The sequence below is a fragment of the Neophocaena asiaeorientalis genome, unplaced genomic scaffold, assembly GCF_003031525.2.
Source record: "Neophocaena asiaeorientalis asiaeorientalis breed wild unplaced genomic scaffold, Neophocaena_asiaeorientalis_V1.1 scaffold96, whole genome shotgun sequence".
Taxonomy (NCBI): domain Eukaryota; kingdom Metazoa; phylum Chordata; class Mammalia; order Artiodactyla; family Phocoenidae; genus Neophocaena; species Neophocaena asiaeorientalis.
Genome location: NW_020175831.1, coordinates 1,095,446 through 1,119,856, shown reverse-complemented (window position 1 = coordinate 1,119,856; position 24,411 = coordinate 1,095,446). Strand labels below are relative to the sequence as shown.

The 24,411-nt window shown below is 41.0% G+C and overlaps 1 protein-coding gene across 6 annotated transcripts in view; it reads right to left on the bottom strand.

The window, feature by feature from the left end:
• The window catches only part of MAP3K20 (mitogen-activated protein kinase kinase kinase 20), a 168,919-nt gene extending 144,508 nt beyond the window's left edge, over positions 1 to 24,411 (bottom strand). For 2 of the 6 annotated variants that reach the window (XM_024732832.1, XM_024732833.1), the window contains exons 1-2: positions 23,595 to 24,409; positions 11,074 to 11,266 (exon numbers count right to left, since the gene is read on the bottom strand). In XM_024732832.1, the coding sequence (XP_024588600.1) occupies positions 11,074 to 11,266; positions 23,595 to 23,980 (579 nt within the window). In that variant the 5' untranslated portion in view covers positions 23,981 to 24,409. Of the gene's footprint in view, positions 1 to 11,073; positions 11,267 to 11,434; positions 11,597 to 20,256; positions 20,499 to 23,594 lie in introns of those variants that run through there. The other 4 variants (XM_024732834.1, XM_024732837.1, XM_024732835.1 and 1 more) reach the window with 4 other exon arrangements.

Genomic DNA, 24,411 nt, shown 5'->3' with positions numbered 1-24,411 from the left:
CCTGCCTAACAGCCACAGAACAGAACATTTCATTCAAAGACAAACTAATTTGTTAAGAGCTCAAAAGATCAGTCAAACGTGGAGAAGAAAAGGCTAGGAATGAAGTAGACTAGAAATGCAGACTGTTCTTTTCTGTAGATTCAGGAAGAGCAAAACCTTCCTGGAAAATCTTACAGAAGAAGAGAAAGTTGAGATATGATTACTAGGTTTATTATTTTATTTACTCCCTATGCATTTATTGATTGCTTATGGTGGGCTGGGTACAATGCAGAGCTTAGAAAAAAAGATCAATGAGATACAAATCTTAAGTTCAAGAAGCAGACGTATGGAAGGAAGAGGGTAAGATTTGTTCTGTATGCCCCAGAAAAAGAGACCAGTATCCACAGCTGGAAGTTACATTATAAAGAACTTTCTAAGAATTAAGCTGTTGCAAAATTGAACAGCCTGCAACTCACATGTCATCGATGGCAGCCTTCAAACAGAAACTGGTTGTCCTAACCAGGAGCAGGAATCAAGCATCAGTGAAAAAAAAATTGATAGGATGGTCTCTGTCTTAAGTAATTCCATGAGAGTGACTTCCTGTCTTCACTAGAAAGCAGAGAAGAAAATTCTACACACCTTTTTAATACCCAAGTGACATAATTCTATTCTGAAGACAGAGAATTAATCATATCTACTTGAAAACTATCTGAAATACTCACAGGTAGCTCTTCCTCTCGTCCAATTTTTCAGTTTTTTAATTGTTCTCTCCATATTAGGCTTTGTGTTTCTCAAAAATCCAATTCATGCTTCGTACTATTTTTCTTCTAGCAGCAAGAGCCTAGCTTTGTATGACACCAGTTAGTCAGGATATAACAGCCTTACTGGAATACATTCATTGGTTTGATTTCAGCACAAGATTTAGAGGATGGCTGGAAAAATATTATTAACTAACTGAAATGTTTACTGCCTAATATACTGAGATCAATAATAACTTTAATGAAAAGCTGAAATAACTGTTGTAATATGTAATGTTACATATGGCAAATTGAAAAAACCTCCACATGCAAGTAAATATGTAATCTAACAAAGTTTTGAAAGGATTAAAAAATTTTTAAATGACTGAGAAGCAAAAATAAGAAGGATAGGGGCTTTTTCTTGAAAATAAAACACTATGACAGTCGCATAAGTGATCTGAAAATATCCTAGAATGATGTTTGTCTTAATGTGACTGCATTTCACATAACATGATAAGAAAATTATTTATAATTCAGGTAATTTTCTAAATTCCTCTTGGTCCCAGGGGAAGCCATTCCTACAGCTTTTCCTCAGTGTAAGGTTACCTCTCCACAAGGTTTGTGTTACCTTCAGCTATATCAGTAGTATACGCTTACTCGTGTAATTTACATATTTGTTCAACATGTGTCCAATTTTCTTTTAAAAATTATTTATTTATTTTTGACTGCATTGGGTCTTCGTTGCTGCACGCAGGCTTTCTCTAGTTGCGGCAAGCACGGGCTACTCTTCATTGCAGTGTGCAGGCCTCTCATTGCAGTGGCTTCTCTTGGTGTGGAGCATGGGCTTTAGGCGTGCAGGCTTCAGTAGTTGTGGCACAGGGACTCAGTAGTTGTGGTGCACGGGCATGTGGGATCTCCCCGGACCAGGGATCAAACCCGTATCCCCCGCACTGGCAGGCGGATTCTCAACCACTGCGTCACCAGGGAAGTCCCTGTCCAATTTTCTCTATCTCTTTATAGCAATTCACTTTGGGGTGTCTTATAAGCTCCCAGTAACAGAAATGTCTCACAGAAAAGAGCTGAGTGATGGATAGCTGTTTTATATATATACCTTTGGAGTGGTGACTACATTAATGATCAAATAAAATGATCCATTATTTTAAACTGCTTATTCTCTAATTCAAAGTAATGATTTATGTATGTAGTAAAACATCAAAGCATGGTATAGTGAAATGCTTAAAATTCCTTAAGTGGAAATGGCATGTCAGTCTAAAAAAGGTACAAAAGCAAAGGAATTTATAAAAATCAAACCAATAACTAAGAGTACTATGTAACTGCAGTATTTTTTAAAAATTATTTTATTTATTTTTGGCTGCGTTGGGTCTTCTCTGCCGCATGAGAGCTTTCTCTAGCTGTGGTGAGTGGGGGCTACTCTTTGTTGCGGAGCAGGGGCTCTAGGCACGCGGGTTTCAGTAGTTGCAGCACACAGGCTCAGCAGTTACGGCTTGCGGGCTCTAGAACACAGGCTCAGTAGTTGTGGTGCACGGGCTTAGTTGCCCCGCGGCATGTGGGATCTTCCCGGACCAGGGCTCGAATCTGTGTCCCCTGCATTGGCAGGTGGATTCTTCACCACTTCGCCACCAGGGAAGCCACTATATAGCTGAATGCAAGTGGTACAGTGACACAGTTGACACAGTGAAGACAGGTGTGCTCTATCCTCTTCATAGCTCAAAGAGAGTAAATGAAGAAAATGTAGATACATCCATACAGGATATCTTTCCTGGATGAGAATGAGAGGGACATCTACAGCGATATGGTCCCAAGAACAAATACTTGACTCTGAGCAAGGCACAGTGCTAGGTGCTGTGAGACAGGTAAGAAGGGTGCTGTTTATATTAGCCAGGTTACTTAACCTCTCTGAGCCTTAGTTTCTGAGCCATCAAATGGAGATTATAATCTTGTAACACAACTGTGAAGAGGAAGAGGGCAAGGATGGAAAGCCCCTAACCAAGTGATCAGCTCGCAGTGGTAGCTGTACTTGGGACAGTGATGATGACCAGGATGGTGACAGCATCAGCAACAAAGGCAATGGTTAAGGCTGTTCTTGCCCTCAGAGAGTTCTCACCAGGGATGCTACATACACTTGCGTATACATGCTTGCCCTTCTGCATTCATGCTGAGCCTTGCCATGGATTTTTCCTGCAGACTATAAACGTGGCCTCTGACCCCTTCTCAACATAGGTTCTAGGAACCAACAAATTGAAGTTTTCACAAAACATGACACTTATCTGCTATCCTGACTTTAGAGCATGGTTGTGAAGATATAATCGACAGTTAACAGTCACCCAAGTCTTCCTGTGTCAAGCACTCTTCTAGATATTTTATACGTGTTAAGTTCTCTAATCCTCTCGACAACCCTGTGATGGAGGTACTGTTATTAGCCCCACTTTTTGGATGAGAAGACGTGGCATGTTCATGTGAAAAGTTAAGTGCCATCCCTTACAGTAATTCTAGAGCCACGAGGCAGTTTTAATCGCATGTCAAATTAGCTGTATGGGTGCTAACTGGTATAAATTCAAATGAAAAAGAGAAAAATTACGTTTGTGTGATCTGAGAACGTTTCACAGTGAAGGAAGAAATTAAAGCTGAAGAATGAGTAGGACCTGCTCAGGCAGAGAACAAAGGTATTACAGGTGAAGGAAAGAATGTGGACAAGGTTACAGAAATGGGAAAGCAGGATGGAAGCACAGCTGGACCCGGTTGGGGAGGGGGCGAGAAGGGAAGGTGGTTTCAGGTCAGAAAATGAAAGACAAAGCTGGAAAGTCAGGTGAGAGCCCCAGTGGAAAAGGTTTGGAATCTCAGGCATCTGCCTGAGGTTTCCCATCTGTCGGCCATTTCTAAGTATGCCTTGAGTTCATTATGCCCAGTGACATTGCCAAGCAGGGCCTGCGCACAGGTGGTCACCTGAGCACGGTGAATTTAAGGGTCTCGAAAGCCTCTAACAACAACAATCTCTCCACTACCAGTTTCACTAAGTACCTGCAATTCCAAACTGGAGTCAACATACTGATCGTCTGTATTTGACATGATTGGCTAGGTACAACCTAAAGCTCCAGTGAGCAATCAGAAACACCTGGGAAGCCTGTTGTAGCACAGATTGCCAAGCCCCACACCCCAGAGTTTCCGACTCAGTAGGGGTGGGGTGAGGCCCAAGAATTTGCATTTCTAACAAATTTCCCAGTGATGCTTGATGCTACTGGTCCAGGGGCCACACTTTGAGAACCACTGACCTAAAAGAATAGACTGCAGAATGGGTAAATTCTGACTGCGCACAGAAAAATTCTGCATGGGGTTATCTTAAATAATAGCTCACATTCCTACAGTTAAAGCAAAGGCAATAATTCATTGATAAAAAGTCAGCTACAGAACTGCAAAGAAGAGGAAAAAGGGTCTCTCAAGAGTTAATAAAATGACAACAACATTAGTCTTCTAGTGAAGCACTAATTGCTGTCATGTTGATAAAGTCTATAATAAAAGCTCTCATTTTTAGTTTTGAGTTCTGTGTCAATTTCAAGATTGTATTTTCTGTCTCACACAGGTATCTCCCCCTTTATATAAAAAGTTACTCAGAGTTCCTGTTCTTATGATCAGTTTTGATATTTTGATCTTCTCTCTTTACCTATAAATATTTATACTGTGGGAAAGTTTTGAAACTTGAATTTATCTGGCTTTCAACATTTCTACAACAATCAAATTTGGCAGGAAAAAAGATTTTTTTAAATATAGGGAGTGGGGGGTTTCCCTGGTGGCGCAGTGGTTGAGAGTCCACCTGCCGATGCAGGGGACACAGGTTCGTGCCCCGGTCCGGGAGGATCCCACATGCCACGAAGCGGCTGAGCCCGTGAGCCATGGCCGCTGAGCCTGCGCGTCCAGAGCCTGTGCTCCGCAACGGGAGAGGCCACAACAGTGAGAGGCCCTCGTATCACAAAAAAACAAACAAACAAACAAAAACGGGAGTGGGGCCTTGCAGAAGTCAAGGCAATTGAAGAAGGGGCCTCATATTTCACCTTTTGAGGATTCTGCTTCCTTTTCATTCTTTTGGGGAAATAAAAAGGAATCATGTTTCCTTCATATCTCATACTTAAATCCGGTTTCCTACCATCAGTTAAATATCAACAGATTTCAAGTTAACACAAATGCTTGCGGGTTTCCATCTCTCCGACAGAAAGAAGTACCAGGTACAGACATGCCTGGTTCATGCTGTGAAGCTGATGAACCACTCGTGTGGGGACTGCTCTCCTCTGGGTACGTGGTTGGAAAGAGGACACTGGGATCCACAGTGTCTTCCTCTGCCCTCGCCACTCCCTGCTTCAATTTCTGCCTAAGCAGTTTGGTTTGATCTCAGCTCATCCAGAATTTACCAAAAAGATACAATAATGGCTTCTTTTCTTACCTTTGGTATATGCTCTTAAGACCATATTATTTTTTTCCTGTTGAAAACTTTTTTTTGTAACAAAAATAAATAGTGCTCTGTAAGTAAATCTGCAACCAACAAAAACAAACTAAATTATCACTGAAAAACCTGTAGCACTGCTATGAGAAAGCAATGTAGAAGTAAACATTAAACATTTTGAAAGCACATATTGAGACTGAAAAATGCGTGATTTGTGACATACTAAAGAGGTTTATAAAACTTAATTCACTTGAACATCCTTAGAAAGTGACAAAGGTTGTCACAGCTATGATTTTTTTGAGTTTTTTTCCTGTAAATATATGGGTTACACTGTGTTTACATTTGTCAAAACTTAGTGATACGTGTATTTCATTGTATGTAAATATTACCTTAAAAGAAAACAGAACTGCAAACACATAATGAACTCTGGTAATGATATGCATGCTGAAGTATTTAAGGGGAAACTACTGACACCTGCAGCTTATCTTGCAATGCATCAAAATGGATTGATGGATGGAAGAATACATAGACATACATGTGATAAAGCAAGTATTTATGTTAATAACAGATCCTAGATGGCAGACATACAGATGTTCATTTTTACACTTTCAACTTTTCTTCATGTTTGAAAAATTTCATAATAAAAGTGTTATGTTCTTAAAAAAGAAATATGAGATCATCATAGAAAAATATGAAAAACAACAGAAAGTATAAGAAAAACACCACACAGACACCTGGGATGATATTATATACCTTATTTTGTAACTTTTTTACCACTTAGCAATATATTATGAGCATTTTCGTAGCTCTTTAAGTATTCTTCCAAATGCAATGGAATTCCATTATACAGATGTAGCATAATTTTTTTCATCTTTATTGACGTATAATTGACAGGTAGAATTGTAATATATTTAAAGTATACAACATGATGATGTCAATATACATACGTATATTGTGAAAGGATTCCCAAGATCAAGTTAATTAACACAACCATCATCTTTCACATTTACTTTTTTGGAAGGGTGGTAAGATGTAGCATAATTTAAAAGATAATTTGTTGTAGGACACTTGAGTTGTTTCTAATTCTTCATTATTTATTTGAGATAAGCAACCTATTATAGCCTTCTTCCTGCATATCTCTGATTATTTCCTTAGGATAAAGTCCTAGAAGTAAGATTTCTGGCTCAAAGGAAGGAAACATTTTAATATTTTTGATATATTTTGCTAAACTCTTCTCCAAAACATGTATCAATTTACATTTCTAACAGGAGTGTATCACAGATCATAGCTATACAGATGTATATTAAAATTTTAATTAAATGCTCCCATAAATAAAATTTATCTATAAACATTCTTTCTCCCAGAAGAACAAAGGCTCTTTTTAAAGGAGTCTACAATAAGCAAACCTAGTACCCAAATCTTGGTTTCTAAATATCATACTCCCAAATCAGGTACCCTGAATCAGGGCTTCCTGAAGAAATACCTGACTCCAGGAATGGAACTAACTGAGACTGGGACATCTTTTTGTGCCAGGGAGTATGAAAAGGCTAGAAAAATGATGAAGAAGTATCAAAAAGACATAGGAGCCAAATTTAAGGGACTCCTACTTGCTAAATCGGGAACAATTTAAGCATAAAAGTGAATAACGATAGTAATGAAATATAACACTTTGAATTTGAAAAAGAATCTGTAAGTCTACAATGAAGCAATAAATAGATGAATGAGTGAATAAGTGAAAAGTAAGGAAACAAGGAAGACAGGCTCTCATTTATGCTAGAACCTTTTGCTTCCTACACAGTAACTGTCACAATAATATTTGATTCGAACAAGAATCATCAATGGATGCTAAAAACATTGGGCAGTGTTTGTTGAGGGAAGATATTTACATAACCTCAAAGTATCTACCAATAGCTTAATTATTAATTACAAAGAGAAAACAGGTATTTTACCGGGGAGATATTGAGTGAGTCCCTCTTAATCAAGGGTTCAAAATTAATATCACCTACAATGGGACAAACTGACATCGGAGGTCTTCCATTAAGACACACCAGGGGCACATGTCCTATATAACATTCTTACCAAAACTACATAACTTTAAACTAGGCAAGAGGGAGGGGAAATCAGATAAAGTCCAAATGAGGGACATTCTACAAAACTTTCCAGCACACTTCAAAAATGTCAAAGTGTTAAAGACAAAGAAAGGCAGAGAAACTGTTACAGATTAAAACAGACTAAGTAGATATATCACTAAATGCAGTATGTCAGTGGTCCCCAACCTTTCTGGCACCAGGGACCAGTTTCGTGGAAGACAATTTTTCCACAGACTGGGGGTGGGGGGCAGTGGTGGGGGGTGGTTTCGGGATGATTCAAGCGCACTACGTTTATTGTGCATTTTATTTCTATTATTATTATATCAGCTCCACCTCAGGCCATCAGGCATTAGATCCTGGAGGCTGGGGATCCCCCTGAAGTATGTGATCCTGGACTGGAACCTGGGTTGGGGAAAAAAATGCCATCAAAAGCCTTTACTGGGACAATTGGCAAAATCTGAAAATAGACTCGTACAATAGGTAAAAGTTTTGATAGTTGTATTACAGTTGTGTTCTTGGGAGAAGCTAAAGTATTTAGGGATAAAGGAACATAGCATCTGCAATTTACTCTCATGTTCAGTAAAAACTAAAATATGTATGAATATATATAAATCAATAATATATAAAGAGAAAGCAAATGTTGCAAAATGTTAATTAGTTATGATTCTAGGGGAAGGATATGCTAGAGTTCATGGTACTATCCTTGTAGTTTTTCACTAGGTGTAACAGTGTTTTAAAAATGAAGTTTTACAAGATATGGAAGCAACCTAAGTGTCCATCAACAGATGAATGGATAAAGAAGATGTGGTATATGTACACAATGGAATACTACTCAGCCATAAAAAAGAATGAAAACCTTGCCATTTGCAACAACATGGATGGTCCTAGAGGATATTATGCTTAGTGAAATAAGTCAGAGAAATCAAATACTGTTGCTATCACTTATATGTGGAATCTAAAAAATAAAACAAATGGATGAATATCAAAAAAATTAAGTTTTAAAGAACTACCAAGATTTTAAGTAAATGCCATTTTTCTTTCTTTTTTTCTAAATCAGAAAAGTAACATATACTCACTAAACTAGAAGTCTACGAATAAAGCAAAAATAAATAGCATTCCTCTATACTTCACATAAGCAGAGTTAGAGTTTTGAATATATTTTCTCCACCTTTCACAAAACATATATCTAATCAGATATTAGGTCATTCTTTTTTTTTTTTTTTGCAGTACACAGGCCTCTCACTGTTGTGGCCTCTCCCGTTGCAGAGCACAGGCTCTGGATGCACAGGCTCAGCGGCCATGGCTCACGGGCCCAGCCGCTCCATGGCATGTGGGATCTTCCCGGACCGGGGCATGAACCTGTGTCCCCTGCATCGGCAGGCGGACTCTCAACCACTGTGTCACCAGGGAAGCCCTTAGGTCATTCTTAAAGAGTTCCATGAGCAAGCTACCAACATATTAGTAAATGTTCCATCACTTCTAAAATTCATTGGCAAAAATGACCAAGTGACACAGGACTGAATCTATAAATTGGAAAAAATCCAGAGCTTATTACCTTTATCTTTTCACTGAGAAAACATCTAGCCACCGAGGCAATACATAGTTCATAAAGTATAACAAACATTCACATAAGAAATGCATATTTCCTTTCCAATAACTGCCAACCCCTAGCCAAAATTATTTACATCTTAAACACATGTCAAGTCAGTAAGTGTGGGGATGCTTTGCAATAACTTACCATGTCTCTTTATCACGGACAGTCACTGATTAAATCAAGCTCCAAAGCTGAAACTGAGTTTCTGTTTTTCCTACTTAGAAGTTTATGAGGTATGCTCCTGTGGTTTACTGTAATCAACTCCAATTCTGAATGATACTCAGGTTAAATATCTACACAAGAGCAGGATTTGGCAGTTTCCAGTTCCTGTTTTCACCCCTGTGCTTTCCTATGTCATTTTCCTGGCTTTGTCAAAGACAGTAAAAAAAGGTATTGGGTATGGATGGCGGTGGAGTGAATGGGTTGCAATTATTGTCTTCCTATCAAAATCTATTTCATGTCTCATAAAGTCTTTCTCACACCCAACAATCACACAAGAACATGTTCATTGTACTGAAGTTGCATGATGCTTAAAAATATTTGAATATAAATACACTTCTTTGAATATAAATTTGATGGTACTGGTTTATTTTCTGCTCTTAGCTGGTCAACTAGAGGTTTCAGAGTTAAAAACTGGAGAACAGGGGGTCTGACCTGGGTTTCACCTGCCCCTACTGGGGCAGCTTAACATGTTTCTCAAAGCTGTATTTCTCAACCTGCAGAATGGGTACAATAGTGCTGGCCTGTAAAGGGCTTAAGAGTTCACTAGATTAAAAAAACTAGGTTCAAGTCCAGAGTAAGAAATGGTTTTATTATTTGGCTACTATTTTAAAAATTCATTGATCAAGAAATCAGGGGAAGGAAACTTTTTCTACATAGTGCCCTTCGGTTTGGGGCACACATTGGCTTTAAAAGCTCTCACTTCTTAATGCTTTCCACAACCTACAGATACCCCCAAGGCAGAGTTATCTTAGGCTTTCTGACTTGGCTTCAACAATCGGAAACACAGATGGTGATTACACAGTCACACAGCAGTGCTGGGATGGAAGGCCACATAGTACTTTCCACTTGGGTTTCCATCTCCAGTCAATTGCTATGGTTCACTGGTAGCAGTTAATGAAAAGAATGAAATCATTCAGGGAGGTTAAAAGATGTTTATGGAAAAGTTCACTTCAAAAAGATACTGAAAAGAACAATAAGAAGCCAAAACAGGACATAAGTAGAAATGACCAAAGCAAACTCCAGAGGGTAACTATTAAAAGTTATCAATGCCCTGAGCCCCTGCAGGTCAGCTCCACAACTAGCTTTATTGTGGAGTTTAGGTACCAAACGGAATGTGGGGATGATGTGTCACTTTCCTAAGAAAGATAAAGGGCCTGTGTATACGTTTTGGGCTTGACTAGGACCAGCACAAATCCCAGACTCTGAAAGTTAAGACCTTTTTCCCATTTTACAACTAGGCCAGCTCTCTGTCTAGCATCTTTATTTTTTTTATTTTTTTTTTTTTTTGCGGTACGTGGGCCTCTCACTGTTGTGGCCTCTCCCGTTGCAGAGCACAGGCTCCGGACGCGCAGGCTCAGCGGCCATGGCTCACGGGCCCAGCCGCTCCGCGGCATGTGGGATCCTCCCAGACCGGGGCACGAACCCGTGTCCCCTGCATCGGCAGGCGGACTCGCAACCACTGCGCCACCAGGGAAGCCCTAGCATCTTTATTAAACAAAGTCCATCACTTTGGGCTTCAAGTAGAGGTGAAATGCAAGAAGCTGGTACTGCTTATATTTCAGTAGAAAAACAATGCTTTTTGTTTTTCAAAAGACAACTCCTGAGGACCACAAATTAATGGACAGAAAATGGAAAGGGGATGAAAACTTTACACACTACTCTTTACTGACCCCTCTTGGCTGACCCAGGGAAAAGCCTGAAGCCTGGGAAGGCCTGAAAGCTCACCTCCCCTGGACGAGAGCTCAGAGAACATTCGGTCTTTCACGCCATGGAAAGAAATCCTCTCAGTTCAGATGAGCCCAAGTAAAATTCAACCCCCAGCACACGTGGCATTGGTTCCTATTTATGGAGCTCCCAGAATGGAAACTGGGAAACGGCCTCACGGATCAACCCCAAAGGCTCTGCTAGGTCCCTGGCAGCCTGAGACCTCTGACTCTAGGTTGAAAAGCTTACATAAGTGCTATCGTGACCACTTCTGATAGCAGGAAAAGACCTTACCTCTTTCTCTATCTTGAGTAGCTTCTTTACAGCCACCTCCTTGTCCTGTGATATCCATTTGGCTCGATAGACACTCCCAAAACTTCCTCCACCGCAGTTTTCGAAAAACTGCAAGTCATCAAATTTAATTTGCACAAAGGAGGTACCGAGAGACGACATCTCATAATGACAAAGTATTATACTTCCACGAAATCTATAGAGGGAAAGGAAAAGAAAGTTGGATTAGAAACATATTAGAATGAAACCTCTGTATTCCACTTTAGCTAACGTATACCAAGTCCTGCAGCACTTCCAGAAAGGGCCTGATGACTTAGGAGGAAGAAAAGCAAGAGTATAAGCAAATCAACATGAAAACACTTACCCTGGCAGCCCATGCAAAATTCAACAGCAACTTGTCCAGACTCTGAAACACAGCTGTCTGCAGAGAAATGGCTCAGATTCCCACGCCCCCACTGACAAAGCCCGCAGCACTACTTCCTGCACATCCCAAGCAGCTCTGCCTAAAGGCTACTGTGTCACCAGGTCTCCTTCCCCAAAGCCCCAACAAACGGGAAGCATGCCCTCAGCAGCAGGCTTGCACAGCTCTTCTGGCATCTGAGGCACGCCATCTCCCCGTGTTGTACTCACTTCACACAAAATATACATAACCTAAGCTTCTGAGCATGCTGGCACAGGAGGGCCCAGATGCTGCAAACTGAACGCGCATTCAGTGTTGGGATTTCAAAAGCAAGCGGTCAGCTTCGGGATAGAAGAAGAGCTGGCCAAGTGTTTTGCAGAAGTGGCTCCCTGGATTGTATCCTGGAGCAGAACTTCATTAAAGAGCAGAAAATTTGCCCTTGATTACAAAATATATTGTCATCCAGAGAACTCTGCCAAGAATGTTTTTTAAAAAATATTATGCTTGTTTCCAGAGGAACTGATTACCTCTCCCAGAGATTATTACAGTGATATTTTCTGCAGTCTAAGGAGTTTTACTATTCTCCAGGTAAGGGGTCATTCTTCACAGCCTATACCAAACCACAGATTAGCAGGAAAAACAAAACAAAAACATACAAGCAAGAAAACAAAGGTCTAAAAGTTTGAACTTGCATGAAAAGCAGATGGATAAAAAAGTTTGTATACATATTCTTCCCAAACTGTAAATCAGAATCTTATAATGAGGGAGCAAAAAGACGAATCCATATGTACAGGACATTCTACAAAACAACTCCCCTGGGGTCCTCATAATTGTCAATGTCATGAAAGATTTAAAAAAAAAAAGCAGAGAAACTTACAGCACACAGAAGACTTAAATATGATGACTAAATGCAATGCATAATCACTGACTAGATTCTGGATCCCCCCCACCAAAACTACAGAAGTTATTAAGATTTTAGGGAAATCTGAATATTAACTATATATTAGATAATATTATTTTATCCGTGGCAAGTAATGGTATTTTGGTTTTGTAGAAGGATGTCCTTGCTCTTGAAAGATATACTGGGTGATGTATTAAAGTATGATATCTCCAAGTTAATTTAAAATGGTTAAATTCCCCCTCACCCTCCGAAAAAAGTGAATGGGTATAGAAAGGGAGGAAGCAAAATGTTAAGAACTGGTGAATCTAGGTGAAAGTTACATGGGCGTTTTACTACTCTTTCCATTTTTCTGTGGAGTTTGATTATTTTCCAAAGAAAAGGGTGGAGGGAGGCAGTTTGCACCTATATAGATTGACAAAATTTCTTCTTAAACAACTTGCAGCTTTGCAGAGTGATGTACCCAGTAAGCTCAGAGATCTTAACACGCAGCCATCCCATTTTAGGAACATCAGGTCACTGAAGAATGCTGATTTCTTTACAGAAGCCAAACTCAGCTCTACTTTGGGAAGAAGGCAAGAGAGAGGATTGTTTATCCTCTGCACTTTAAAAGATAGCTTAGAGTCTACATAAACAACCATAGTATCCAGATACAGTCTGTACCTATCTGAGTTAACAACTTACCTTACTTTTGCTTAAATTCATATTTAGCTAATTACAGAAAAGAAGGCAAAAAAAAAAAAGATAAAATTTAAGAATGTGCCAAAGGTAGGTACACGGAACACGCAAATTTGTTCTTATCCGCAAAAAGTTTGTTCAACAAACATAGAGAACAAATGTATGGATACCAAGGAGGAAGGGGGGGGTAGGAGGAATTGGGAGATTGGGACTGACATATATACACTATTGATGTTATGTATAAAATAGATAACTAAACAGGGAACTCTACTCAGTGCTCTGTGGTGACCTAAATGGGAAGGAAATCCAAAAAAGAGGGGATATATGTATATGTATAGCTGATTCACTAACACAACATTGTAAAGCAACCATACTCCAATAAAAATTAATAAAAAAAGAAAATGTCATTAAAACTTAAAAATAAAGATGAAAAAAGAAGTTTGTTCAACAAAATGCAAACCACCACTTGCAAGAGTTCCTCAGTGTTAAGTATTATAGACACTATATTTTTATTATTCACTTTTATTTTTATCAAAAAAATAAAACTCTCCTTTCCCCTCCCTCCCCACACCCAATTCTCTCTTCAGAAGGAACTAATTTCAACTCGCTTAGGGTTTTATTCTGATATTTATATTTCATATGATATTTTTATATCTATATTTCTAAAAATGTCTTTATATTGCTAATTCCTGATTGTCCCATTTTAGTTATTACCTATTAAACTTCTCCCTATGGAAGATAAGGATTTAGTTCTCATATCCCATCCTTTACCACCTTACATACAAATATGTCACACTTGCCCAATCCTCCCAGCATCCAACTCTACAGTAACGTTTGGTTAAGTCAATATTCACTGTTTACAGTAGTCTGACAGAGTAAACATTATTCCCAAGAGTGCTGAGCAGGACTTAATGAATTTTCCTTTCTTGGATAATTTTTTCTTTCTCCCAGAGTTACTAGTTGTTCTGCTTTTGTTTTCGCTGTTTGCTTAGATTTTTTTTTTTTTTTTGCGATACGCGGGCCTCTCACTGTTGTGGCTTCTCCTGTTGCGGGGCGCAGGCTCCGCGGCCATGGCTCACGGGCCCAGCCGCTCCGCGGCACGTGGGATCTTCCCGGACCGGGGCACGAACCCGTGTCCCCTGCATCGGCAAGCGGACTCTCAACCACTGCGCCACCAGGGAAGCCCTGCTTAGCTTTTTATACACCTAAAACGTATTCACCTCATCAAACTCTCCCAAGAACTGCAAAACTCCTCTCAATAAAGTAAAAACATCGGGTAATTTGGCAGGGGTGGGGTGTTCCATTTTCTCTTGGAGACATTCCTGCTATACACTTCAACTTCAGGCAATCTAGCTGGAAGAGCTGCTCTAGGCCAGACTTGACTGGGACTTCCCTTCCCCATCATCCTCAGCACTTCCTTCACCTTTTCCTCTGTGGGAACACCTGTCCTTGGATCTCCTGGCTTCTCTTTCTTGGTTTATTCCCTTACTTTGACAGTGTACCATCTCCCATTAGCTACCTGAACAGAGTGCCCAGGATGCAATTTTTTGGGAGAATCTGTATGTCTTAAAATGTCTTGATTGGTAGTATGGAATTACAGATAGGAAATAATCTCCTTATAATTTCCAAAGTACAATATTACCTCATACCCATCTAGTTTCTAATGTGTCTGTAGAGCAGCCTGGAGCTACTCTGGTTATTAATTCTTTTTACATTATTTTTTTCCTTTTTGAAAGCTTTTAGGACCTTGTAGTCATCCCTGGAATCCTGAAATTAATAGGATATGCTTAAAGGTGAGTCTTTTTCATTCACTGGTGGGATACTCAGTATACTCTCCGTCTGTGACTCATGTCTTTTAATTCCAGGAAATTTCCTTGTGAGCTCCCTTCACCACTTATACCCACTTTTACTTCTTGTCTCTTCCCTCCCCAGACATGCAGGAGAACTGATTTGCAGTTGCCAGTACACGCTTTCACATCTCCACACCTCTGCATGGGCTAGTGTCTCTACTTAGAATGCCTTTCCCTGCCCAGTGATGTCCCTGACCACCTCCTCTGGGCCTCACAAGCAGAGTTAATTCTCCTTCTGTACCACAGCCCCTCTTTTTATCCGTTCATCATTCCCACTTACTTCCCACCAGACTACACATTCTTTAAAGGCAAGACACGTTTCTATTTACACCTGGATCTCCAGCACCTACTACGCAGCTAGGTGCATCACACCTTTTCCATTAAAATGTATTGAATGAATGAATGAATAAATAAACGAATAAATAATTTCTGGCTATTCCTGTTATGCCTTTTGCAGCTGGCAAGATTCCAATCAGATTAAGTAAAATCTGAGAACTATAGTTTTTATAAGTGGCCCCCAGAGGATTCTGAAGCAAATCCTGATTTGGAAACAGCTGCCTAGGCTTCTTGGGAGACTGAGAACAGTATATTTGGGCTCTTCAGGATTAGGTGTCTCTGAGTCTGGGGGAGGGGGAGGGAAGAAATCCTTCCAGAACAAACAGATCTGAACCAGGATGAGGTCAATATGAATAAAACCCTCTGGTGCAGAGCAAGTCCAGGGAATGTGGATGAACTGAGACAGGATCAGTCCCACTTGAAACTGGCCTAGGGGTGCCAGAGGGAGGCTGACCTCTGAGAAGCAAAGTTCTCCAGGATCTTCACCCTGAGATGAGGCAAGCAGTCAGCTCTTCCCAGAATCACTGTTACTCATCCTGCCTTTGGTGATACATCCTGCCTTTTGGAAACTGGCTATGTATGAGCGGAACTATATAATTACTTGAGGGTTTTACTGAGACCATAAAAAATTAGGTCCCATCTGATTACCAAAGAGACTAACAATTCTGGGGTGTATGAATATAGGTTTTAACTCCAGTGAGTTTGGCAAAGCATCATGGACATAGCTGAAAAACCTGACTGAGATTCCCATTGCCATCTATGTGACTGTCTGACCACATATATTTACTTTTCCCTTTGAGCTTTCTCTCCTTTAAAATCATTATTCTAAGAGGATCAACTTATGGCCAGAAGAATGGATAAACTGAGCTGCTGATTAACCATACTTCGAGCATCCTGGGGAAGCCTGCTACCTGATGAAATTATGTTCTAATTTTTCAGGTGTATTCTCCAATGAACAGACTAGAATTTAATAAGAGTCATCTATATAAATGTATTCACATAGTATACCCAATCAAATGATGTTTTCATCCCACCATGTTAAAACAATTGCTTTTACATAAGAAAGGCAATTTTTCTCCATGCAATAATTCCCAGTCCTAATTTTGTAGCATCCTAACTTTGGTTTCATAAACTCTCAAAGCTGTTTTAAATTTTAATGATAAGTATCTATCACAGAGCACTGAAGGGTAAGTTAGAACAGGGATATCACAAAAATGTATAAGAGGGTGTCAGAACTCTGAAAATATTGAAAATCACTAACTCAGTGGTTGAATCCAATCATTTGAGTACTTGAGTAGTAAGACTAATTTTTTTTTTTTTTTTAATTTTTAAAGATTTCCTTAGGAAACTGCCCGGCCGTCCAGTGGTTAGGACTCCGCACTTTCACTGCCTGGGTCCTGGGTTCAATCCCTGGTCAGAGAACTAACATCTTGCAAGCCACAGGGCGTGGCCAAAAAGAAAAAAATTTCCTTACATTAAAATTTTAAAATATTTTTAAACTATTAATTACTGAAAGCATATATAGTACTATCAGGTAATTATCAAAAGTGGAACTATAGGGAGGAAGAAAAAAAACCTTATAGGGAGTATTACTTTACTTTTTAAAGTTTTTAGCTTTCCAATCCAAAAAAATGGACTTTTGCCCTGGTTTTTAAAAAAAGAAAAAAAAACCCCACAAATTTAGAATTAGATAGATGTGAGTTAGAACTCTGCCTCTACTTCTCAGTAACCTTGAATCAATCACTTTTCTCAGACCATGGCATTTCCAGACCCAATAACGGAAATATCCATTCTGTTACCATGTGTCTCAAAATTGATAGTCCAAAAGCTATCAAGTTTGAACAGTATTATTTGACTTCTTTGATTTAAGTCTCACTTCCAAGTAACAGATATTTCAACACGGACACAGCATGATCCAGGGGAAAGACCCCAGTTCGATAGCTCTAGTAGCAAATCTGAACTGACTAGCTGCCAGGCCTTGGGCAAGGCACTGAGCCTCTCCGGCCTCAGCTTTCTCACTGGCAGTAATACCCATTCTGTGTAGTTGCTGAGAAGTGGGAGATGCTGTGAAAGGCCTTGCACAGTGCCCAGCACCCAGTATATAATACTCAATAAATGGAAACTATGGTTCTTTAATTATTTTAAGAAATCTTGATATCATATTTAACCATCTATTTTTTCAGCCTTTGTAGTTAGGTATGCTTTCCTCAACAGTTTTCTTCTCCTGTTTTCAGAATTGTTTTATATTATATCTTCATTAGTTTTGCAGAACAACTATAAATAATGTATTGTTGATCCTTAAATCCCTATTTTGTGAGCTTCTTTGTGTACGTTTTATTTTTTTTCCTTCACTCCTCTAGTTGCTGCTCTTGGTTTTGGCCATTTTTGCAAGATCTATCTTCTTAGTAATATGATTTTCTTTTAAACACTTTTTTCATAAGGAGAATATTTAAGTTATTAAAAGACAATACTTTTATTTTTTGGCACTTTTTAGATACTAGAGTTTCTGGGACCTATTTAGTCAATTATTGCCCTCACTTTGGAATGGTCTTAGAGTATACATTTCTGTGGTGGCCATTATCTTCTTTCAGATCTTATCTACTGCATATCAAATAGACTCAAGATACTTGCAAATCTTAATTAAAAAAATTAAATCTACTTATAAAAGGATTAGCTTTATTAGAAAAGAACTTTGGACTTTTTCTGGATTTTTCTATCTTTTAGGTTTATACAGGCCTATTATTTCTCAACTCAGATCCTTTTCTACCCCTAATTTACACTACTCTTCTTCCTCTCTTCACAAAAGTTAAAAGTCTATTTTCTGATACAATATAGAAGAAAAAAATTCATTTGTTTTGTCATGACCTGAATATGACAAAAAAAAACCCAAAACCCTTCAGTAAATTCTTTTGCCAAGCTCACTGCCCTAATATTTATTTATGCTAGTATTATTTCAGCCTCCTTAACACAGATTAGTAAATAAACTAATAAAAATGTGCTTCATCACCATGTACATAAAAACAATACCACTTGGATTGCAGGTCTGCAATTATTTATTTTTTCTGCAAGTCTTATCTTCAAAAAAATGGGGAAAGCTCTGGTTTGATGTATTTGTTTATAACACCAAGGTCAAAGATTCTGTTCCTGAGCAGGACTGCTGTTCTGCTATGATAGATAAGATCTGTAAGACTAGTATGAATAGAACTAACTAGTATTGTGTCTATTGTAGCTACGCCCTTCCTTCCTCCAAGGCTGCTACCAGAAAGCAGACTGTCTTGTCTAGAACAGGTTGCTGGGCTCAGTGAAGAGGATCTTCAGTCATGGATATCTGAGAGAAGCCAACTTTAAGAGTCTAAAAAAACAGAAAAGCTATTGTTTCACTTTTTTTTTCCCCTCTCTCTTTTATCATATAAATAACATAGAACTCTCTAGTTAAAGCACAGGTTAAAATTAAAATGAACTAGTTAAATGAGACATTATTTGTACTTTAATACTTCAGTTAATGAAAAGAGACTTCCATGACATACTTTTCTTGCCAGAAATGTTGTTATGAGAAGCAAAATAGAGGAGGAACAGGAATGTAAGGGGCAGGAGCACTTATGCCACAGAAATGCCGTGTGTAAATGTGTCTGTGCTCAAACAGAAGCCCAACTAGGAAACTCGAAGTAGGTACAATCCAGGACATGGGTCACTGCAGGGGCTTCTCGTGTCGAATGATTAGAAGCTTCTAGCGTTGAATGACTGGAGGCATGAGGAAGAGAATGGGGCCAGAGTCTGACTAAAACAAAGGAGCATGGAGAGGGCACATTTCTATGGGCTGGCTGGAAGAGGAATACACAGGTGTTTGGGGACACGGGTGAGGGTAGGGGAGAAAGCCTGGTGAGTAAACACGGCTTATTCAGTCAGCAGGCCCATCCATCCCGAGATCCTGCTGCCACTCAGCTTTTATTTCTACTCTAGAACAGTTTGCTGTCAAACAGAAAGTATCTCACCTTCCTGGCTGCTAACAAACAGTACAATTTTGGACAAACCTAGAATGAAGCTTCCCTGAGAAAGGGAAATATGAGAGTTAAAAACTGGTAACCTTGATGTAACATGAAAAAAAAAAATGGGGACATTAAAACTAGATAAGACCAAAGGAAGACTCTGTAGTATGTATCACCGAGCCAGAGGCAACACTATCTGTGGACAAAAGTTACAGAAAGAATTCTGGGTTATTAGAGCTGCCTAACAAGGAAATATACCACCCTGTTTAGTAGTGAGTCCTCCATCACTGAGAGTGTTGAACGGGAGTGTGGGTAGGAGACAAGGAAAGCAGAATGACTCGTTTCACAAAGATCCACTCCAACCCTATGAGTACACCATGACTGACCTCTCCCTTCCCTTCTTAGGGATACAGTCATGAACCTGACACTGAGAGCCCCCTCGCTTGTGGAGGAACACAGTGATCAATACCAGCAATGGGGATAATGGAGATGACTGGGCATCCTCCTAAATTTCTCCTCCCAAATTGGCTGAGAAGGTGAGAGCCATATTTCAGACTTCTATCCTACAACTATCCTCCCCCCTCCTCTTGACTTCCAAAGCAAAGAGCTCTGCTGACCTCAAAAGCCACAGTATGACCACAGGAAAAAAAAAAAAACTCTTTGGATGATGATCTACCCCCATTCTTTTCTCAGCATAATGGAATTGCATTACCCCGTGTGGCAGGCTGGTCTATGAAGCAGAATGGTGCCGGTACCATTTACCAGAACCAGGACCATGCTCCTCAAATGTGGGTTAGCCCACAGGTGGAGTACGCAGTTCTGAGCAGAAGATGTACGAATAAACACACGTCTTACATCAGCGATTTTACTTTTAAGATTTGGAGGAATAAACTTGCTTAACGTCTGTTTGTATTGGTTTGTTCAATAAAGTCAAACAGTACAGAAGACAACGCCAAAGTCACATGAATTTTTAAGATTAAATGCAAGATTCGAAAAAAAGTGCTTGCTTACACTAGGGGTATTTATGGCTATACTTACAGATCCCTGAAGGAATACATTCTTCCCCACTTTTGGTAGAAAAGTTTAATAAGCAAAGATTTACTCCATGACCTTTAGGCAGTGACCCTTGCCTTCTCTTTTTGGTTTTCCTCTACGGAAGTCCAGAGATGAGTCCACAGAGAAGAATGTTGGTCCCTGAAGGCAATCTGTGCTCAAAATCGGCTGTAAGAATGGTTCCAATGTTGGTCTTCTAGGTCATAATCTTCCACCATTCCTACAGCTCCCAAACTGTTCAAATATAAATGCACTAATTTTCAGATTCTCCCCCCAAGAATATTACAAAGCTGTGTATAAACACAGAGGTACGCACAGAGCTGCTTTAGAAATCCTTATGTGCAAAGCAGGAGGATAGCTATGAAAACCTCCTAGCCCTACATACACACGTAAGTATGATTTGGGAACAGGGCAGGCTACCAAGGGCAAGCCTTAGCTGGGAACAGGTGAGACAGGCAGCTTTCTCTGTGTATAAATTGAGAGTGTGGAAAACCCCTTCTCTACCACTCAGTGATGGTGGCTAAAGTTCCTGGCACTGGCTCAAGCATTTCCATGTGCTGTCTCATATCCTTCTGCTTATGAAGCAGGGATTACTGTCCTCAGTTTGCATGTGAGGAAACTGAGGATCAACCGTGTAAAAGTTGCCCAAGCCAACTACCTATCTTAAAGTGACACAACTGAAATTCAAATTCAGGTCTGACTTCAAAGTCATATCATTTTTTCCACCATATCATGTCTTTTTTCCACTATATCATTCTGCCTCCTCCTTCTCATTTGCCTTTTTTTCTTTAAACAATCTCTTTTCTTATTATAGTAATTACTAGATTGCTTACCATCCACCTAAAGTTCAATTTGAGGCTTTAATGGGATGCCAGGGTTAGGGTGTCAAATGCGTGGCTGCTTTGTTCTCACAGAATCTTCTACTGTGTTGGGATTACTTAACTGCTATTAGGGCATAATCGATGGTTCAGCTGTCTGTAGGAGGGTCTGACACAAAAGCACCCAGGTATCAGTCAAACCAATCTAAGCTCTAGCATTTATAGCTCTCTTTCCTTAACAGGTACAGTTTTATGGTCACAGCTGGAAGTTTGCTTATTTGCGTGTAGTGGGGCAAGGTTAACAGCCACAAAAGTAGCCTAAATCTTCCCTGCAGTAAGACCAAAAGGTGCCTTCGCTGTTCCTATTACATGTAGATAGACAAGACACCCTCCCTGTCAATCTGTCCTGGGTAGAATAAAATGGAAAACAAATGATCCAAATTGCTGGATTTTTATTTCCAGCATCTCTGGATACAGATATAAGGCTATCTTATTCCAAGAAGGCCTATATCACCACAAACATCCTTTTCTGGTTTTAAAAAAAAGTCATTGATTCTCTCCTTTCTTTTTTCTGAATCCATCAATTTCTAAAATCAACTGTCCACTTTTCTCTTTCACTCCACACTAATAGTTTCACTCCATGTCTGACCCCTTTTCATGAAACATCACTGTAATTTCTCCAGTGTTTTCTCTGATGACTAGATTATTCACTTCACGCCCCTGTTAACTCCTGTTTATAATTTTGTAGCCCTATCAGTTTCACTGCTCATTCCAGATAGGCACTCAGCCAATATACTGCCAATAACACTCACTCTTGTGCTAACTTAAAATACACAGCTTAGCCTGCCAAGTTTCCTTATTTGGCAAGAAGGTCCCTGAGTTCCCAAGATCTTTGACCATCCATTTTTAGATCCAAATCCTCAGTGCTTAATATTTCTCTCTTTCTCTTTGATTTGTCCTTATGTGTTCCCCAAAAGAATAAGAAAAAGAATAAGAAAAAGATCAATCATCTATTTGCTTTCCTAGACAAGAAAAAAATGTCCTTGCCATTATGGTCGTTTACTCTGGAATTATTACCACTAAAACTTTTGATATAAACAATATTTTCCAGTTTAAAAAAATTCCCATAATAATCTCAAAAAAGTTATAATAAAAATTAAATTCTGAAAGATTAAAATAAACAGTACACATTGCTCTAAAAGACCATGTTTCTTTATCTTAATTCTCTCTTTCCAAACAAACTAAATTCGCATTCATTTACAACCTCCCAAATCTCTCACTATTGTAGCAGGAACATAAAACAAAGGCTCCACAGATGACTAAAACTATAATTAAAATGCAGCCATCCCATATTTTTTGAAAATCAAAAAACGACATGAAATTTCATTGTGGAGATGGGCCTACTACAAAGAAGACACTAACTGTCTTGGATTGCTTGTTTATTTTTTGTCTAAATGTGTCTGTAGGTTTGGTTCCACTGAATCCTAGCTGTTCACTTCAACGGAGGTCAGGAAAGCAAGAAGGCTCTCCTAAAACAGCTTTAAGGTTAAAATATGGATATACTTTAACAACCACCGTAGCTCAAAAATCATAGAATTAATTCTGTAAGTCCATTCTAATACACTATCGTACATAAGAAGCTGTTTATTGTAATATCACTGGAATAGGACACTAAATGATGTTGCTTTCATTATTAAAGAAACTAACAAAAATAGTAATTAAGTTTCCCCATAAACACTGCTTATCCAAGACCCAGAGGCGCATCAGAAACATACATTTTCAACAATCTAACGATTGCCCCATTTTGTAGGAAATTCAATGTCCTCCGGCCAGTTTTGGATTAAAGTTTGTCTGCAAGCTGTCAGGAGCAAGCGAGAGGTGGCGGCCGCCTCAGCCTTCACCTCCGTCCTGGTGCAGGACCCCGAGCCCAGGAACCCGGGGACGCCACCCGGTCGGCAAAGCGGCCACCCCGACGCCCGCGGAAGGCACGAGCTCCACGCTGCCCGGGGCAGCGCAGGAGCCGCCGCTCTGGGCGGGAGGCGAGCTCCCGGGACGGCCGGCAGGAAAGCAGAAGTTAGTGGCCTCTCCTCGCACGCAAGCACCTCTGCCGGGAAGCGGCCTGCACCCTGCGCTGATTTGGGAGATTCGCGCCTCGCCTCTCGAGAGACGCCCAGGTCACCCCCGGCGAGGCCGGCGCTCCACGTCCGGGCAGGGGAGCGGCGGCCGGGAGGCGCCGCCCGCCGGGGCCGAGACCACCGGAGTCTCTCCGGCTGCGCCCCGCTCTTCCAGGCGCCAACTTCTGCCTGGGACCCGTGCGAACTTCCCGAGCCGCTTCCCGGCCGCGCAAGGGCGCGGGAACCGGGGACGCCAGCTCCGTGTCGGGCAGGGGTGCTCCGTGGAGGCCCTGACCCCGGCAGGGCCTGGGCCGCGACGCCAGGACGAGTCGCGATCGCGGCGGGCCTGCTCCGCACCCTCACCCCCGCAGCCTCTGGCCTGGCCTCTTACCTGGCTCCCGGGCCGGGCGCGAGCAGCAGCCGGGGGCGCCGAGGCCCCGCGCGCGGCGAGGGCAGGGGCGGCGGTCGGGGTTCGAGAGGACTGCGGCCGGGTCGGCTCCCACGCTTTCCGCCCGAGTCAGGAGTTGAACATTCCGCGTCTCCGCCCGCGCCAATGAGGAAGACAGTCACGGCAACAGCACCACCTACCTCTGAGCGCGGAACGGCCGGGCCTCCCTGTCCGCGCCCCACACGCCAGCCGGCCCGGCCGCAGCGCAGAAGCGCCAGACAGCGAGGCGGGGGCGGGCGCTCGGGCTCCCAGGCTGCACCCCGAGGGCACCTTGCGCCGCGTGCCCTGGGACCCTCCCAGGCCGCCGCACCCCACAGACCGCACCCCATACCGCGGGGACGCGGATAGAGGGGGTATGCCTCTGCCTCCCTTTGTGCCTTCCCATCTTTTTAACAAGTTAACACCACGTATTCCCTCAACTCATCCTTATCAACAAACATTTACTATGAAAAAGGCGCTGGGATACAAAGACACGGGAGGCTCCTTCGTGCCGTACAGATGTTAATTATCTGCTTGGGAAGGGGACCGACCGACGTGTACAGATATTTCGGGGGAGGTAGGGCTGAAGGCTGCCTCAGTGCAACCATCAGTAGATACCTACGGAATTTTGAGGAAGGGTCATGGTCTGCTGCCCTGGTTGATGACTTTAGCAAAGCAGAGTTCAGATGAGACTAGAATCCGCTCCAGGTGTGAGCAAAAGGTGGCAATCAGTACTGGGGAGAGAAGTTGCGGTCAGTGGGGAGGACGGTTCTGTGGAGGA